The 18,568-nt window shown below is 58.3% G+C and overlaps 1 protein-coding gene across 4 annotated transcripts in view; it reads left to right on the plus strand.

Annotated features, from left to right (window-relative positions):
- The window catches only part of SIPA1L3 (signal induced proliferation associated 1 like 3), a 93,033-nt gene extending 75,395 nt beyond the window's left edge, over positions 1–17,638 (plus strand). For 2 of the 4 annotated variants that reach the window (XM_023649620.2, XM_023649625.2), the window contains 6 exons: positions 2,502–2,667; positions 3,065–3,314; positions 5,702–5,845; positions 12,700–12,835; positions 14,034–14,115; positions 15,517–17,638. In XM_023649620.2, the coding sequence (XP_023505388.2) occupies positions 2,502–2,667; positions 3,065–3,314; positions 5,702–5,845; positions 12,700–12,835; positions 14,034–14,115; positions 15,517–15,660 (922 nt within the window). In that variant the 3' untranslated portion in view covers positions 15,661–17,638. The remainder of the gene's footprint in view (positions 1–2,501; positions 2,668–3,064; positions 3,315–5,701; positions 5,846–12,699; positions 12,836–14,033; positions 14,116–15,516) is intronic. The other 2 variants (XM_023649624.2, XM_070224131.1) reach the window with 1 other exon arrangement.
- The last annotated feature ends 930 nt before the right edge of the window (positions 17,639–18,568 follow it).

Consider the following 18,568-nt stretch of genomic DNA (forward strand, 5'->3'; position numbering starts at 1 on the left):
GAACGCGGGGGGTCAGTCCCCTCCTAGCTCCCATGGGAGGAACGCGTGCTCCGGGGTTTCTGCGTCTCTCCGTCCTTCTCTCTCGGATCTGAAGGTTTTCCCTTGCCCAGAGAAGGCCCTCAGAGAGCTCCCTAATGCAGCCAGACCCCCAGGCCGGGCGTTCTCATTTGGGAGGAATATGACCTGACAAAGCCTGCCGCCCGCCCGCCCTCGCTTTGTTAAAGTCCCAAGGCTGGCAGCTGAGGAGAGAGACGACATCGACCTCAGAACCATGGGGAGCCCCACAGCTTCTGTCCCCACGGGCCAAAGACTTCTGTCTTGAGTTACAAAGTGATGAAGTCTAGATGTCAGCTTTTGTAAAACTGGTTTTTGTTATCATTGTTGTCATAACATGTGATTCTGGTACAGTAAATTCAGACAGTTCAGAAGGGGATCAGATGAAAAAGTCCTGTTTTTCCACTTCCTAATGACTCCTCCTTTCAAGAGGTCATCATTGTTCATTGTTTCTTCCAGAATGTTCTTTCCGCATATAAAAGCGTATTATTAAGCCAAAGGCGGCTATGTTCCACACACCATACGTCTTCTGGGGGCCGTCTTTTGTGATAGAAACATGGTGGTCCAGCACGGTGACCCCTGGAGACTCTGCAGCCTCGTGGCCCTGGCTGGCATCTCGACTCCTCCACTCAGGCCATGTGTCTTTGGACAAGTGTCATGTAGTCACTTTCTCTCTCCGTGCCTCAGTTTCCCATCTGTACAATGGGGGGGGGGGGCATAGGAATAGTGGCTCCGGGGGGAGCTGCCATGTGGGTTTAACAAGTGGGCTTACACAGAGCCCTCGGGATGGGGGATGGTGCCCGGCGCACGGCGAGGGCTGTGCCCCTGTTAGCTGTCATTATTTGTCCCCCGGTGATGGCGACACATCAATTCAGGGACCCAGTTTTCACTGGGGAGGTAAGACCTGAGCCTACAGGCTGGGCCAGAACCGGAAGGCAAGAGGAGGCGTCAGGGGCAGTCTCAGGAGTGGAGGACATGGTGTCCCGCGGGCGCCAGCCGTGGCCGGGAGAGGGCCCGGGAGCCACGGGATGACAACCTGTGGAGCCAGCAGAGGGCGAGGGAGCCGCTGAGCAGGGTGGGTGCTGGTCAGGGTGCTGGTCACCCTCCAGTAAACGGTGAGAGCCCTCAGCCCTCACTTTCCAAGCGTCCGCGCCATGTGAGGCGCCAGCCAGCCCTGTGCAGCAAAGCCCCCAGCTCTGCGAGGTCAGGGTGTTCTCCCATAAACAAACCAGCATCAGAGAGGTGGTACGATCCGCCCAGGGTCGCACAGCAGGAACAGGCAGAGCCGGGACTCAGACGCAGGCCCATCCACCTCCAGGCTCCTGCTTTTAACCCCAGGCTGTGCTTCAGTGGCTTTTAGCCCACAGAGCATTCTGGAAGGTGGTACAAGGTCGGCTTTGGGAATGCCGAAGAGGGGGATGGTGGTCGGAGTGGCCAGGCTCGCAGGCCGACTTCTGGAGCGGGAAGTCCAGTGGAACAGTGGGCACGGTGGCAGTCAGGGCTCTAGGCTCCCGCTCAGGGCAAGCCACCCCATGATGCATGAGCTCTCCTACCCCACGTGACAGATGAGGAGCCCGAGGTCAGGCAGGTCTGATGATAGGCCCTGGGGCACCCGGGCCGGAGCTGCTGCTTGGGGCCCTGCACTTCCCACAGGGGCCAGTCCTCCCCAGGGGACTGTCTGTTTGGGAGGCCCCATCCCTCCTCTCTGACTGGAAGCCCTGGTCTTGGCCCCCCCCTTCCCCATCTCTCACCCAAACAACTGCAGGAGCCTCCCCGCTGCCTCCTGTCCCCACTCCCATGAGGGTCTCTTTTCTCTCCAGCAGCCAGAGCCAGTCCTCCCAAAGCGCAGATGAGGAGCAGCACTCCCCAGCTCAGAGTCCGGGGGCTCCCGCATGCAGCCAGGTCCCCTCTGAGGCTCACCGTTCCCTCACGTCTGCCCCCGCCCCTCCCGGGCCCCTCCCTCCACCCCTCGGCCTGCTCACACCCTCTGCCCCCCTGGCCTGGGATGCTCCTCCGCCCTGTGGCTCCCTCCCTCCACCCAGGACCCTGCTCAGCAGTGACCTCCTCAGGAACGCCATCCTCCATCCCTATGGCTCCTTATCCACTTACCAAGCTCTCTTTTTCTTCAAAACCCTTCTCTCTACCGCACCTCATGGGGTCTCCCTTTCCATTCAGTTGCTCATTGTAGGTCTCCCCTCCTGGAGGTTGGCTCCACGTTCACGGCTGAACCCCGCGCCCCACCCCGCACCAGAGAAGGTTCCCAGGAGGTATTTGTGGGCTGAGGGAACAAGCGGACAAGCGGAGTCCCGCTTCTGTCGCACTCCGCCAGGTGAAGTGGACACGGCTGCGGCCACTCACCCAGGGCAGCCAGCCTTCTCAGGTCAGGACAGCTTGGAGAAGCCACTCGAGCCTGCCCGAGACCCTCTGACCCGACCCTCTCGTTCCAGGCAGGTGGACACCAACACGAAAAACGTCTTCGGGCAGCCGCGGCTGCGGGCATCTCTCCGAGACCTGCGCTCCCCGCGGAAGAACTACAAATCCACCATCGAGGACGACCTGAAGAAGCTCATCATCATGGACAACCTGGCGCCCGAGCAGGAGCGGGAGGCAGGCGTACGTGGCAGGGCCGGGGGCGGGGGGCGGCCAGCTGCCTACAGAGTCAGGACGTCCCATGGTTCCGGGACAGAATCAGTGTGAACCGGCTTGGGCGGGCTCATGGGGAAGTTATCCCAATAGTACCGCATGTGGCCAGAAAAGGACGCTGTCGTTGGTCCTCATGTCCTTCTCATGGGGCCTGGGGGGCAGGTGGTGCTGGCCCTCCAGAACCTGGTGGGCCACAAGTTGGGGAGGTGGTATCCCCAGGGGGAAACCAGGGTGCTTTGACCAGAAAGGGGGCAGGGTTGGACGCTGGGTGCGTAAGCGCCACTGATGACCAGGCCGGGAAGAAATCTCAGAGCACGGTGACCATGGCCAGGCTGTGACGCGCCACACGTCCACCCTGTCTCGGCAGCAGTCGCCACAGAAGAGCCTGCAGCGGACGCTGTCGGATGAGAGCCTGTGCAGCGGGCGGCGGGAGCCCAGCTTCGCCAGCCCTGCCGGCCTGGAGCCCGGGCTGCCCAGCGACGTGCTCTTCACCAGCACCTGCGCCTTCCCCTCCAGCACGCTGCCCGCCCGCCGCCAGCACCAGCACCCCCACCCCCCCGGCCCCGGCGGCCCTGGCACGGGCCCTGCCCCCGGCAACGGCTTCCCCGAGAAGAAATGTGAGCCGGGACTCTGGGGGTGGCAGGGGGCGACCCCAGGGCTGGGAAGCGGGGGCATCACCACTGGAGGTTGTTGGTGTCAGTGTCAGCTGAGGGAGGGATCTGGGGGGCACATGAGCATGGAGGGGGGCCCTGATGGTTGGGCACTGAGTGTCACCCTCGGGGCAAGGGATGTTAGCCGAGCATCTAGGGATCACCTAGGATGCAGAGCGCCCAAGGATTGGGGTTGTCTGAGACCAGAGAGAGGACATCAGACTGGAGAGCTCATCGTGGGGCCCCGAGGGTGGGGTGTCTATTTGCTGCTCCCCACTCCTGGTTCCAGCACCAGACAGATTGCTTCATGAGTGTTGACTGACTTAGCTGACTCACCCGAAGTCTGCCACCTCTTGCGGGGGGTGCAGGGGTGTGACTCCCCCACCCCTTTGTTCATCCTCAGATATTTACCGGCTGTCCCTTGTGAAGGGGCACCGTGCACACAGCCCCATCAAAAAGCTGAGCGCTGGCTGGGGGTGGCCGTGGCTTTGTCCACCCTGTCGTCCCTTATCCATGACCCCAAAGGCTCTGAAATTGAAATGCAGCACAGAAGCTGGGGCCAAACTCATTGGGTGGCGAGACCCAAACCTGGGCCGCCATGAGGCTGTTTCTGGTCCTTTAGCCCACTCAGTGTCAGCCATCACTGCTCCCCGCAGACACTGGGGTGTCAACTATGGGGTCCTCCCCAACCTCTCTGGGGGTGTTAGGAATATACAGCATCAGCACAGCTTTCTCAGATCCAAACAGATCGTGACTTCAGAGATGTGTCCATCCCAAGGGTTTTGGTTGAGGTCCCGTATCATCTATTTTTACTTTTTTTTTCCCCCCCAAGGAAGATTATCCCTTAGCTAACATCTGCCAATCTTCCTCTTTTTGCTGAGGAAGACTGGCCCTGAGCTAACATCTGTGCCCATCTTCCTCTATTTTATATGTGGGACTCCCACCACAGCATGGCTTTTTGCTAAGTGGTGCCATATCCGCACCTGGGATCTGAACCGGCAAACCCAGGCCACCGAAGTGGAACATGCGCACTTAACCACTGTGCCACCAGGCCGGCCCCCCATATCATCTAGAAGGAGCCTCTGGTACACTGCTCTCCAGTGTCTGGGTCCATATCCCTTGTCCTGGTGTTTTGGGGCCCCCCGGCTGCTGGCTCCTGGTGGGGGTCCGATGGCTTCCACACACTGCACCTCCAGAAATAAACTTCTGATCCCACACCCAGATCTCCCTGTCTCCCTTAGTGCCAGCGGTCTCCCACTCTGCCCAGGCCAGAACCTCGATGACATCCTGGGCCCCCCCATCACATACCCACACCCACTCTCCAGGAAACATTTCTCATTCTGCCTACAAAATAGATCCGGGAGGGGCCGGCCCGGTGGCGCAGCGGTTAAGTTCACATGTTTCGCTTCAGCTGCCCAGGGTTCGCCGGTTTGGATCCCGGATGTGGACATGGCACTGCTTGGCACACCACATTGTGGCAGGCGTCCCACATATAAAGTAGAGGAAGATGGGCACGGATCTCAGCTCAGGGCCAGTCTTAGCTCAGGGCTAATCTTCCTCAAAAAAAAAAAAAAAGAGATCCAGGATCTGCCCACTTGTCCCTCCACAGCCCTGCCTGCTGCTGTCCGCCCTCGTCTCCCTCCTGGACCAGCACAGCCTCCTCTCCGTCTCCCTGCTCCCCCCACTGCGACACACACACACACACACACACACACACACACACACACACACACACACACACACACACACACACACACACACACACACACACACACACACACACGTCTGTCCCTACACATAGCCAGAGGGCGCCTGTGAGCACCCATGTTAGGTCACGTCCCTCCCTGCTCAGAGCCCTCCCGTGGCTCCACGGGAAGGGACAATGTCATCGTGGCCCACAAGGCCCCACACGGCCAGCCCTGTCACTTCTCTCACTTCACCTCCCTCTACTCTCTCCCTCTCGCTCTGTCCCAGCCGCACGGGCCTCCTCCGTCTTTCTGAACCTACAGTCACGTTCATGCCTCGGGGCTTTTGCACTGGCTGTTCCAGTTGCCTGGAATGCTCTTCCCCCACGGATCCCCCAGCTCACTCACTCCCCTCCTTCAGAGCTTTATTCAAACACCACATTCTCAGCAAGGCCTCCCCTCGCACCCTCATTAAATTGTACCCATGTGAACATGTGACTCCCCTCACCCTGCAGGGCATCTCCCTGGTGTTTTTCACCTAATAAAGATGACGTGTTTATCTCACTGTGTGTAATATTGTAACAATCGGGTATAAAGTGGAACCTGACATGTCAGTTGCTTTGTCTCGCCTGCCGTCCTCACCGTCCCCGTCTTTGCTCTCCCCGCCAGCCACCATCTCGGCCTCGGAGCTCTCGCTGGCTGACGGGCGGGACCGGCCGCTGCGGCGCCTCGACCCCGGGATGATGCCGCTGCCCGACACGGCCGCCGGCCTCGAGTGGTCCAGCCTGGTCAATGCAGCCAAGGCATACGAAGGTAGGCGCCTTCCACCAGCCTCGCCGGATCCCTACCCTTCTCCATTTCAGAAGGATCAGTGAGGGGCCTTGGGGCTTTGAAGGGGGACGCATTTGAGTCCCAGAATTGGGGAGCAGGCTTCACGTCCTACCCTGTCACTTGCTCGCTGTGCAGCCTGGGCGGGTGTCTTCATCTCTCTGATCCCCAGTGACTTTGTCTACAAAACAGGGATGTGACTGTTCCCACTGCCGGGGCCCCAGTGAGCAGTATATGAAATGCTGTGTGTGAAACGTGTCAGACACAGAACGAGCCCTCAACAGACGGTACCTTGTATTATTACAGGGCAACATTGCCATAATCCAAACTGTATTTAAATTTGCTCTGGTTGCAACTGGCAGCAAACCCAAATTAACAATAACTGAAACATGCAAAGTTTTGTGGAGGTAAAAATCCTGGAACGGGGGACCGGCCTAGTGGTTGAGTTTGCGCTCCGCTTTGGCTGCCCAGGGGTTCATGGGTTTGGATCCCGGGTGTGGACATGGCACTGCTCATCAAGCCATGCTGCGGTGGCGTCCCACATACAAAGTAGAGGGAGATTGGCGCAGATGTTAGCTCAGGGCCAGTCTTCCTTACCAAAAAAAAAATCCTGGGGTGGGCACTCTGGGGCTGGTGTGGCACTTCCACAAGTTCACAAGGGCCTGGACTCCTTCTAGCCTCTGCTCTGCCATTTTGGGGGGCAGGGTTGGGGGGGGGGTGTCATCCTCATGGTCCAAGATGGCTGCTGGAGCTCTGGCCATCAAGTTCAGCTCCCACCAGCAGGAGAGAGGACACATCCCCTCCCCTTACGGATGCTTCCCGAAGCCTCACCCTCCTCCTGTGCTGACTTCCATTGGCCAGAGCATCACACACAGCCACACTTAGCTGCAGGCAGGCTAGGAGATGAGGCCATGTGCCCAGCTAAAATGTGGGATTAAGTTATTACGGAAAACGGGAAACCGATCCTGAGGAACAGCTAGCGTTCTCTGCTATTTCCTTCCCACCTGACCTTGGGCGAGCAGCTTCACCTTCCTGAGCCTCAGTTTCCTCATCTGTACAGTGGGACTCAGGGTGATCCCTGACAGACACGAGCATGTTCTTCTGGCTCACGTTTCCATCTTTTAGGCCACTCCTTTGCTGTGCCTCCTCCAAGAAGCCCTCCCTGATATCCCCCATCTGGATCAGGCACTGCCCCTGTGATCCCACTGCCCTGACCCCCTTCCTGTGCTGTGCCTATCCCAGCCCTGACCACTCTGGGCCGTCACTGTCTCATGATGTGTCTCTCTCCCTATCGGGCTGGGAGGGCAGGACCCAGGGCTGCCTTAGTCACCACTGGGTGCCCAGCATGGGTCTGGCAGAGCAGGATCCGTCAGTGCAGATGCAGAGGGTGCCTGTGCTTCATGTTGCCCCGATTGAGCAGTCCGCATGTGGCAGGAGGCCCCAGAGGAAGCTTCCTTCCTCATCTGCTCTCGTTCGTTTCTTCTGTCCATCCTGCAGCCTCTCCTGGCCGCAGGCTGTGGCGGTTAGGCCCCAGGGGGACAGGGGGGCCACCGGGCAGGGGGGAGTGGTCAGAGAATGCCGGCCGGGCCTCTGGTCTACCCCAGTCTTAGGCTCCGGCACCAGTAGAGCAGGGCTGCCGGGCAGCAGCCCAGTGCTGCAGGTGGATCTGAGCCTTTGGAGGCCTGACTCCCTCAGTGGGGAGAGGGTTACTCGGGGCGCTTCTTGGAGGAGGCAGCTGTGCAGCAGGAGCCCCTCCTGAGCCGGCGCTTTGTCGCTTTACAAACAGTAGCTCTTCCCATCCAGTCTGAGGGGTGTGTTAGGATTCCCATTTACTGATGGGGAAACCGAGGCTCGGCTGCCAGAGTCACCTGGCCAGGACATATGGGTCAGGATTTGAACCCACGCCTGAACAGCCCTCCGTTGTTCAGAGAACAGACCGTTTACAGGGAAAGGACTCAGTGGCCCTCAGCTTCTGAGGACTCCGCTCAGCCTCTCCTAACAAGACAGGTGCAGTGGGAGCTCCTGGCGCTTCCTGCCCTCACAGGACTGCGGGGATGGAGCGTGACGGTGCGGGGGCGGGGGGCGGGCAAGCAGGGAAGGGCCCCATGTGCATTGCAGGTGTGAGCAGGGTACAGGCCCCCGTGGAGGGCGGCTTGGCCGTCCCTGCCCCAAGCCTGACAGTGCCCCTCCTCCGGCCGACAGCTCCCAGGAGCCGGGGTGTGGGGACAGCCTTCCCCCTGTGTGAGCCAGTGACCGTCGTCATGGCCCATCTGGCCTGGCGTCGTTCCTCTTGCTCCCCCGCCGTCCAGAAGGCCACAGTGGGCAGCAGGGGTGATTCCTGGAGAAACAAGAACCCCGAATATTTTATTGGTTCATTGGTTGACTCCACAGACTGGATGCTGGTGGCCCAAGGACTTCGCGTGCCGCCTATAAGTCCCAGGACTGTCAGGCTGTGCAGGACTGGGGTCCAGGCAGTGCGGGGCCCGGAGAGTGGAGGACACGGTGTCTCCTGAGGGAGGGAGGATCGCCAGGGGTTGGAAAGGAAGCCCGAGCTGCGGCCTGGGTCCTAGCCCCAGCCTTGCCGCTGGTGGGTGGGCTGGGTGACAGGCTGGCTTCTGTGGCCTCAGTTTGCCCATCTGTAAAGTCAGATCCTAGTCCCGCCCTGCAGGGGGCTCTGAGCATTAAGTGGGTTTACATAGATTCACCGTTTATAACGCCTGTGTGTCCCTGGGACGTTTGGGATTTTGCCGAGATTTGGGAGCCAGGAGGGGTCTGAGGGCCTTTATTGAGCGTCCCCTGCAGGTCTCCATGGGGCCTGCAGAGGGGCCCTCCCTCCCCAGGCTCCCGGAGCAGTGGGCAGGGTCTGCTCCAGCCCAGGGCTCTTGATTGTATGGGGTGTGCGGGCCAGGCTGTGTCCCGGGAGGAATGCAGGGAGTGGGGCCAGGTGCTGGGCCGGCTTCTGCCCCCGGGTCTCCCGGCATCCTATCCTGGTCCTGTGCCCGCGGGAGGCGGATGGCCAGCTCCAGGCCTCTCCCTGGAGACCCGGAGGCCGTCTGGGGAAGGCAGAGCTGTCCAGACACTGACCCACCCAGCCATGGGCCCTTATCCCAGGGCCCTGCCCCTGCTCCGCACCCCACAGCCACCGCTTTACCCTCCTGCCCGTGTCTGTGGGAAACGCACCCACGGGTGGGAAAGCTCAGGGAGCCAGCTCGGTGGCGCTGGGTCCTCACCCAGACTGTGCGTCAGTCACCCAGGGAGCTGTTTCCTCCTCCTTTATGAAATTAACAAATGCAGCGCAGTGACAGCATGGAGGTTGGGGGGGGGGGGGGGGGGGGGGGCGGTCAGGTGGGGGGCGCAGCTGAGAGGCCTGGAAGGAAATGCGGATACCATAGTGGCAGTTACTGCCCTGGAGCTGGGAGGGGGCCAGTCCGGGAGTGGAGTCATGGTGCCTTCAGCTCATTGTAAGGTTTGATTTTTTTAGTGAAGATATATGTGGGTTATCCTGTGCCGGTCGATTATATGGAAAAGACTAGGGGCCAGCCCGGTGGCACAGCGGTTAAGTGCGCACGTTCCGCTTCTCGGCGGCCCAGGGTTTGCTGGTTCAGATCCCGGGTGCGGACATGGCACCACTTGGCAAAAAGCCATGCTGTGGTAGGCGTCCCACGTATAAAGTAGAGGAAGATGGGCATGGATTTTAGCTCAGGGCCAGTCTTCCTCAGCAAAAAGAGGAGGATTGGCAGCAGTTAGCTCAGGGCTAATCTTCCTCAAAAAAAAATAATAAAAATAAATGGAAAAGACTAAAGGAGTTATTGTTAATTTGGGTAGGTGCGTCCGTGGCATAGTAGTTTTGTTAAAAAAAAAAAAAAAAACTAACAGGAGAGATACTTAGTGATGTTTCTTCAGGTGAAACACAAATACAGAGATGTCTGGGATTTGCTTTAAAATATTCCAGAAAACAAAAAAGTAAAGGGGATCACCTTCTATGGTATCAGAAAATAGGGAAGGGCTAAAAAAAATAAAAGGGGATAGGGCGTGTCAAAGGGACCCAGGAGCCAACCTGGAGCGCTCCCGGTGGCCTACGGTGGAAGGATTGAGCGACAAAATCAATAGCGGTCGTCTTGGATTATAACCCGAGGAATAAAATGAATACCCGAGTCCATTCTCTTACAAGTAAATAACTTAATACACAGATGGGGGTAACGCGGCAACTCTTGGTCACAGGAGGGTTCCAATTCATAAATCTAGAAGGCACAGGGGGAGCAGAGAATCCTCAGGACGACACTGTGATTGTTGATGAGTGCTGAAATTCGTGGGGAAGCTTTCAGCAGAAGCAGGATGCTGACATAGCCTCAGTGTCTGCCTCAGAATATTCTGGATTATTGTGCTCTCCACAGATGCTTTTCTGCTCTCCTTTTGAGTGGGGGCTGGACTTAGTTCCCCACTTCTAACAAATTGAGTATGGAAAGAGAAAAACAGTAACTTCACGGTGGACAGAGTGGGCAGACAGCACCGTAACCAGGCGAGCGAGGTCACCATCGCCGGCGACCAGACGCGTGACATCATGGACCCCTGGTACAGTGCACTGAGAGGGACACACCACCTGTCTCGTCTTCCCCCAAATCCATGAAAACATCAGACACACCGAACCTGAGGGACATTCCACCAAGCCTGACGAGAACACTTTGGGTGTGAACGTCACGAAATGCAAGGACAGCTGAAAAACTGTCCCGGGTTGGAGGAGACCCAGAGATGTGGCAACTGAGTGCCACATGGGATCTGATGAGACCCCAGGTCAGGGAAAGGACACGGGTGGGAAACAGGTGCCACCCGCAGAAAGTGTGTAGTTGAGTGAATAATGGGGACCGGTGTCAGTTTCTAGTTTGCTCACAGTGTCCCGGTTATCTGAGAAGTCACGTCGGGGGAGGCTGGGTGGACGGGACACAGGAGTCTCTCCCATCTCTGCAGCTCCTCTGTAAACCTAGTTATTTCAAAATGAAAAGTTGTTTTAAATTGAGGAAACAGTTGGGGGAAGGTTCTTGCAAATGGGCACAGGAGACTTCCCGGGGAGTAGGTATGTTCGTGATCTTGAGGATGGCGATGGAGGCACAGTGTGTGTAACATGCCTCACAACTTCTCGAGTTAGACGCTTTCCACATGTGCAGCGTACTGTATGTGAATTCAGCCTCACTAAACTGTTTTGGTTTTTTTGTTTAAGGAAGATTAGCCCTGAGTTAACATCTGCCAATCCTCCTCTTTTTTGCTGAGGAAGACTGGCCCTGAGCTAACATCTGTGCCCATCTTCCTCCACTTTATATGTGGGACACCTCCCACACCATGGCTTGCCAAGTGGTGCATAGGTCTGCGCCCAGGATCCGAACCAGCGAACCCCAGACCACCTAAGCAGAACATGCAAACTTAACTGCTGCCCCACTGGGCTGGCCACTCAATAAACTGTTTTTAAAAAGTAAAGGAGAGGAGCCGGCCTGGTTGTGTAGTGGTTGGGTTCATGCACTCTGCTTTGACAGCCTGGGGTTCGCAGGTTCAGATCCCAGACACAGACCTACACACCACTCATCAAGCCATGCTGTGGCAGCATCACACATAAAAAATAGAGGAGGATGGGCACCAGACATTAGCTCAGGGCCAATCTTCCTCACCAAAAAAAAAAGAAAAGTAAAGGAGAGGAGTAATCAGAAGAATGAAAAACAGCAAGGAAATGCTGGGGGGGAAGCCAGGGTGTGTTGAAACTGGTGATGGGTTCAGGAGGACTCATGATGCTATCTTCTCTGCTTTGGGGCCACGTTTGAAGTTGTTCATATAAAAATATTTTCAAAGAGAATATTAAATCCAAGGCAGAATACAAGAGCTATGAAGGATATTAGCGAATCAGGGAAATTTTAAGATGATTCTATTAGACAGTGTATGGTATAAATGTTAAATTTCTTGAATGTGATAGTGTGCTGTGTCCTTACTTTTTGGAGAAGTGTAGTGAAGTCCATAAGGTAAGGGACCGTGACGTTGGCAGTTTACTCTCAAAGATTAAGGGAAAAAATATACACACACGCCGATAAGGAGAGAAAGAGACACTGTGGCAAGATGTGAATAATTGGAGAGTCTAAGGGAAGGGTGTTCAGGTTTTACTGTGCTGCTGTTCACGCACAGAAGTGTAAACAGTTGCTCGCTGGCGGTGTGTGTGCGCTGCCCCTGGCGGTGCCCTCTCCCCGGGGCACACGCGCAGACCTGCCTGCTGCCTGGGTCCACGTGGTCCCCTGTCCGGCTGCCCCGGGGCTCCCTGACCCGCTTTTCGAGGGCAGCAATTCCTGCCGTCACAGGGCAGCTAAAAATGCAGGTGCTCAGGCCGAACCCAGAGCGTCACGTGTCTGCGTGGGACCCAGGGATCCCCGCTTTAACTGGCAGCCCCCCGTGACTTCTCCCCCCGTATACACGATATTCTCTGCTGCACTTTTCCTTTGAAATTTCGCAGACACGCTCAGAGCTAGAGCGTAGCAAACCCCAACCTGGCCACCAGCCAGCTTCGACCCGGTCCACTGACTCACTGATGACACCAGGTCACTGGCGCTGACTTGGGTTGGGTCCTTCCTCACACTGTCATTTCACTCATTCCTCTGTGCCTTGAGTTGGGTGTAAAGTGGCCATTGGATCTAGAAGGATCCGAATCAGGGTGGGGTTTGCTGGTTCTCCTTATTTGGTTTTTTGGCAAGAATCCCCCCCAGGTGCTTGCGCGATCTCACAGAAGTGGCATGGGGATGTGCAGGGGGAGGCGTGGCTTGTCGGTCTGGGGGCCCTGCCAACCCCGCTCCCCCCTCTCTCCCCGGCAGTGCAAAGAGCCGTCTCGCTCTTCTCTCTCAACGACCCAACTCTGAGCCCGGACGTCCCACCTGCTCACAGTGCTGTCCACAGCCACCTGAGCCTGGAGAGGGGGCCCGCGACCCCCAGGACCACCCCCACCATGAGGTGAGCTTTCCCTGGGTGCACCCAGGGGCCCGGCCACCCAAGGCCCAGGAGGCGGCCCGCCCGCACAGTGAAAGAGGGACACCGGGCAGGAGGCAGGTGCTGCAGTCAGCCCGCCACCCGCCAGGCAAAGCCAGGATCATCTCCTCGCACGTCACTGACAGTAGGGCCCCCCCCCACCGTCTGCCCAGCTCGGGGCCCTGCTCTCTGCCTCAGTTTCCCCTTTGTCTGCTCCTGGGTCTCCTCCACGGATTCCTCAATTATGCAAACGTTCGCCTGCCCTTTGCCTTCCCCCGCCCCACAGGTCCTGTGCTGGGCTCTCTGGGGACCGAGTCACTGGTGACTGAGGCCCAGGCTCTGCTCACGAGGCTCTCGGGGGCAGGAGGACAGAGACAAATGTGCGTTTGTCTCCTCCCCTTTAGTGCTCCATGTCTGTCGGCACTCGCTTGGCAGAGACTAGAATTAAAAAGCGGGAGAGAGAATGGGCAGGGCGTGTATGCACGTCCCTGGATCTCAGTAGTGCGTTTCACACTCAGCTGCACTCCTGGCCGTGCCCGGCGTCCGGGCCCTGAGCTTCGGGCACTGTGAGCGCTGTTCCAGGGCGGCTTTTCTCTTCTTGGTTTGGCTTCCCGCGCTGGCTGCAGAACTCAGCCCCCACCAGAGCTGTGCCCCCGGGATGACAGGACTAGGCAGTGACTGCCAGTGCAGCCGGGGTGGGGACAGGGCGGGGGCGGAAATGGAGGACCTGTGGCCTCTGGGCACACACCTTCGCCCCCTTTGCCCCTAAACTGGTGACCTCCTCCCCCCGCCTCCACCTCCCCTGCAGCCCCTGGTCCCCAAGGTCCAGGACTGTGATGGGAGGAAGGGCTGGGGGGGGCGGAAGGGCCGAGTGCTCCCCGCTCCCTGGGCCGAGACCCCTGCCTCTCTCCTCATCTGCTGCAGCCCCCGCTTCCCCGCACCCCCAGCGGCTGTGTGCATCCCTCAGTGCTCCCACGACGCCAGCCTCACCCACAGACTGCCCTCGCTGGGTGGAGCTTGGGGGGAGGGCTGGCTTCCGGCTTCCCCCGGAGCTGCTCCTCCCAGCGCCCCTCGGGGCTTTGCAAGGAGAGGACTCCCCAGAACCTTGGGGGCAGAGGGGCCTGTGCCCCATGTTCCTCCTAGCTCTGGGCCTTGGGCCTGACCCTGTCCCCTGTCCCTGCAGCGAGGAGCCGCCCCTGGATCTGACAGGCAAGGTGTACCAGCTGGAGGTGATGCTGAAGCAGCTGCACACGGACCTCCAGAAGGTAAGGCAACCAGGCAGCCGCCTCATGTGGCACGCACCTCCCAATTCCACTTCCAGACGCTCTGGGGGCCAGCGAGACTGAGGCCCATGTCCCAACCCACCCCTTCTATTCCAGGGGAGGCCGCCACCTTTGAATGTAGTCAAGACTAAAGAGAAAAAAGTGACAATACTGGCACCAGCCCAGTGGCATAGTGGTTAAGTTCATGCACTCCACTTCGGCAGCCCAGGGTTTGCAGGTTCAGATTCCAGGTGTGGACCTAGCACCGCTCATCAAGCCATGCTGTGCCAGGCATCCCACGTACAAGATAGAAAAAGATGGGCACGGATGTTAGCTCAGGGCCAATCTTCCTCACCAAAAAAAAAAAAAAAAAAAGTGAAGGCTGGTAAGCACACGGAGAAATTCTCATTCATTCTTGGAGGGAGAATAAATTGGCTCAACCTTTTTGGGGGGCAGCTGGACAATATTTATCAAAAATGTAATTGCAGGATGTTCATTGCTGCACTATTAGCAATAAAAAGTTGGAGCCAGTGCAGCCATTCCTTCACGGGAGAAAGTTATGTGAATGACAGGACACCCATGCAGCGGAATATCCTGCAGCCAATTAAAATAATAACAGAAATCTGTATATTTACCAACATACAAAAGAAGTCCAGTAAGTAAAAAACTAAGCAAGCAGCAGCGCTGTTTCCTGGAACAGCACACACTTAAATGTTTACCATCCACGAGTCAGAGGGGCATGCAGAAGGCAACCTTCCGGATTGTTCCGCATCCTCATCTCCAGGGTGTGGAAGAGGGAGGAGAGAGAGGTCAGAGGATGCCGACTTGTTGTTTTATGTACTCTGGGGTGAAAGGCAAATGGTGGCAGAGTAGAACGTGCGGGTCTCAAGCACAGGACTCCAGGGGCCCGGGTTCAGCCCCACCCCACCGCTCGATGCTGTGTGACCTCGGACAAGTCACTGCCCTGGGATGTCCATGATCCTGGAAGGGCGTCTCAGAAGAGGCCGTGGAGCCTGTGCAGCAGCCCCACACCCACTTCCCAGCTCCACACCTGCTCTTCCGGGAAAATGGGGGTGACAGCAGTCCCCAAGTCCTTGGGCGGCTGTGAGGGTGAAATGAGGTGACGATAATGACAGTGGGGTTTGGCGAACGGTTACTCCACATTAGGCTGTGTCTCAAGAGCTTGGCATATATGTCCTCATAGAAACCTCAGCCACCCCTCTTAGAGCTGAGGGACCCAGGGCCCAGAGAGGTGCAGCGACCTCCCCAGGGTTGCTCAGCTGTCGAGAAGCAGAGCTGGGATGGGAACCTTGGCAGCCTGGCTCTATCCCACAGCCGAGCCGGGGCTCCCCAGTCCGGGAGCCACTGGCTGTGCCGCCTGCTGATGCCCGGCCCCACCCACAGGAGAAGCAGGACAAGGCCGTGCTGCAGTCGGAGGTGGCCAGCCTGCGGGAGAACAACCAGCGGCTGCAGGAGGAGTCACAGGCCGCCAGCGAGCAGCTGCGCAAGTTCGCTGAGATCTTCTGCAGGGACAAGAAGGACCTGTGAGACGGAGAGGCCGCGGCCCCTGCTCCCTTCTCCCTCAGCTCGCTCCGGGTTGCAGGCGTGACCAAGAGAACCCAGCCAGGGCCCTGCCGCCCTCCCGGTGGACACGGAAACCCCAGACGGCAGTGGGCCCTGAGCCAGGCCTCACCGGGGCTGGGGGCCAGGGTGGACTCATGGTCCCCGAGCCCCAGAGGGTGACATGGTCTCAGGCCTCCCTCTGAACTGCCTGTCTCCGCTCCCGGGGGGCTGGGCTGTGCCCACAACGCCCCGGGGGCCCATCCTGCCCTCCCCATCCAGCCTCTTCCTAGGACCAAGCCATCGGAAGCTGGAGGAAGGGGAGGGAGGGCAGGAGCGAGGCTCAGACCTCAGCACTCCAGGAGTTCACGACCAGCTGGCTTCCCCACATACGACAGAGCCTGGGCTGCATGAAAGTCACAGCGTGAAAGCCACCGTCCTTCCCCGAGGCCCCGGAGAGAGGAGGCCCCAGGGGAAACAGTGCCCTTGCTCCAAAAAGCACGGACATGACCCCTCCCACCCCATCCTTCCGAAAGCAGACAGGAGCACTTTCTTAGAGGCTCAGTGGTTTTCTTGGGGGTCCCAGGATGGAGAGCAGAAATCCCAGCATCCAGAGGCAGCGTCTCGGAGGGAGCGCCCTCTTTGCACACGTGGGACCGTTTACACGGTCTGTTTCTATCGGCCCTTGCCCGCCAGCAGCCTCGGCGCCTGGGCCCCTCCACTTCCAGCTGCTGCCCACCAGGCCCGGGGCAGAGCCCCCCAGCCTCACCGGCCCCGACCACGCAGCGACAGCTCTGGGCTGGAGAGAGACAGCCTTCATCTCTTCTCCGGGTCTGCTTGCCCTTCTCGGCCCGGCTCGCAGGCCCCCCCCGCCCGGGGTGGCCTCCCCGTGCGCCCCCACGGGGTGCTGCTTCTCTAAAGGCAATAAGGGGCAGCTGGCCAGCAGCCAGGCCGGTGTGGTACTACACTGTTCACCCAGGAAACAGAGTTTCTTTTTTTCCTTTAAAAACAAAACAAAAAAATATATATATATTTATTTTTTCATGTAGAGTTGCGCCAGAACAAGTCCTTATGGCCACAATCTGTGGATCCCCCCAACCTCCAGCTGAGGATCAAGGCGCGTCCCCCGAGGGCTGGGGCTGCACAGAGGACTAGGAGGGACAGACAGGGTGGGCGGGCGGGTTTCCCTTAGGGGGAGCCACCAGGCAGGGGGTTGTGCGGGCCTGGCTCAGGCTGGGAGCACCAGGCGGCCAGCCCTTGTCCAGAGATCCCACCGCCTTCTCTTTGGGGCCAGAAACCTCAGGGAAGGGGGTTCTGGGGACCACACAGGACACAGGCACTCGGGCAGGTACCAGGCTGGATGAGCAGGGGTGAGAGCAAAGGGCGCCCCTTTGTGCCCCCCTGCCATCCCCCTCTGCCCGCAGCCCCGCCCCGGGGAGCCCTCAGCCCTGCCGGCTCCTCCATGGGGGGGGGGGGGGGGGGGGGGGGGGGGGGGGGGGGGGGGGGTGAGGCGGGACCAGCTCGGTCCTCAGCCCTGGCCAACTACTGTGACGTCTCTGCCCCTCTCCCTGGACCCCCTTTTCCAGAAGGTTCTCCAGGATCACCCCACCCCCCCTCCTCGGACCCTAACCTGGAGACCACCCTCCCCCCCTTTTTTAAGTCATCTCCTCACCTCTTCAGATCATTCAAATCATTTTGGGGACCTAATCATGTACATTGACAAGTGTAAATTATGATTTTGGGTTTTGTTTTCTGTTGTTTTTTTTTAAGGATCTCTGCAAAACAAATCTATTTAATTTGAGATTGGTGTTCTATCCGACGGCTGAAGAGAGCGGGAGCATTTTTTTCATGTGTTGATTTGTTTCATTTGGATTTTTTATTTTTATTTTTTTTTTTTCCTATTCCTGTCTTGAGATTTTCTGGCATGTTTCTGGAGGTTTCAAAGGAAATAAATGTTTCATAGAAACGGCTCGTGTGCTCACTAGCTGGGCAGCTGCCTGGAGTCACTGACGAGAGGGTGTGGTCCAGCGTGGGCCCCCTCCCTGTCCCCGTTGTCCCAAGCACTGTGACACACACTTCCCTAAGAGCCCGGGAACACCAGCCTTGCAAATTTCTTTTCCTCGAAACCCAGACAACAGAAATCTATCACGCGGAATGTCAAAGTCCTTAAGTTAAAAAGCAGGAGATTGTCCCCCGGAAGTCCCGTACCGGTGGCCCGACAGCCAGACCCAGCCCACGGAGTTGTGTTGGCTTTAGAATTACTGTCCCCTTTAGAACTCTGGAGACCAGGTGTCAGGAAAGCCAATCTCCAGCTCAGTAAATGTCTCCTTCGCAGCAAGTCTGGGGCTGAGTCTGGGGCCTCTGGGGCTGGGCTGTCGCCCCCACCAGCCCCCCCAGCCCTGCTGAATTTGCATTCCACCCCCCTCCCCCCCCGTGGGTGGCATTGGGCCTCTGCCCGTCATCTGGCTGGTGGTTTGGGGTGGGAAATGCCCCAGCTTCCAGGCCGGGGGAGCACGGCGAGGTGGAGGTGGCCGGAAAGATACTGACGGCCTCGGTGGCCTCAGCCCGGGCCAGGCCCTCCTCCAGGGGCTCTCCTGGCCGTTGGCCGGGGAGCATCTTCAGCTCCCGGGGTCCGGATCTGCAGCTGCCACGCGAACACTTGCAGTTTGACCGGAGGAGCAGGGTCAACCTGATTCTCCAAATCTCGAAATTCCACACGAGAATCCCAAAGTCTGGCCTCCCGTGGGAAGTCTGGGTCTGGCTCCACCCGGATCTGAGAGCAGCCCAGCTCTGGACAGGGCTGGCCACGTGGCAGGGTCTCAGGCCCACCAGCCCCGTGTACCTGCCGTTGAGTTTTTCATCTCTGAGCTAAAACCTGATGCTTCTCTGACTCAGG

The sequence above is a fragment of the Equus caballus genome, chromosome 10, assembly GCF_041296265.1.
Source record: "Equus caballus isolate H_3958 breed thoroughbred chromosome 10, TB-T2T, whole genome shotgun sequence".
NCBI classification, from domain to species: domain Eukaryota; kingdom Metazoa; phylum Chordata; class Mammalia; order Perissodactyla; family Equidae; genus Equus; species Equus caballus.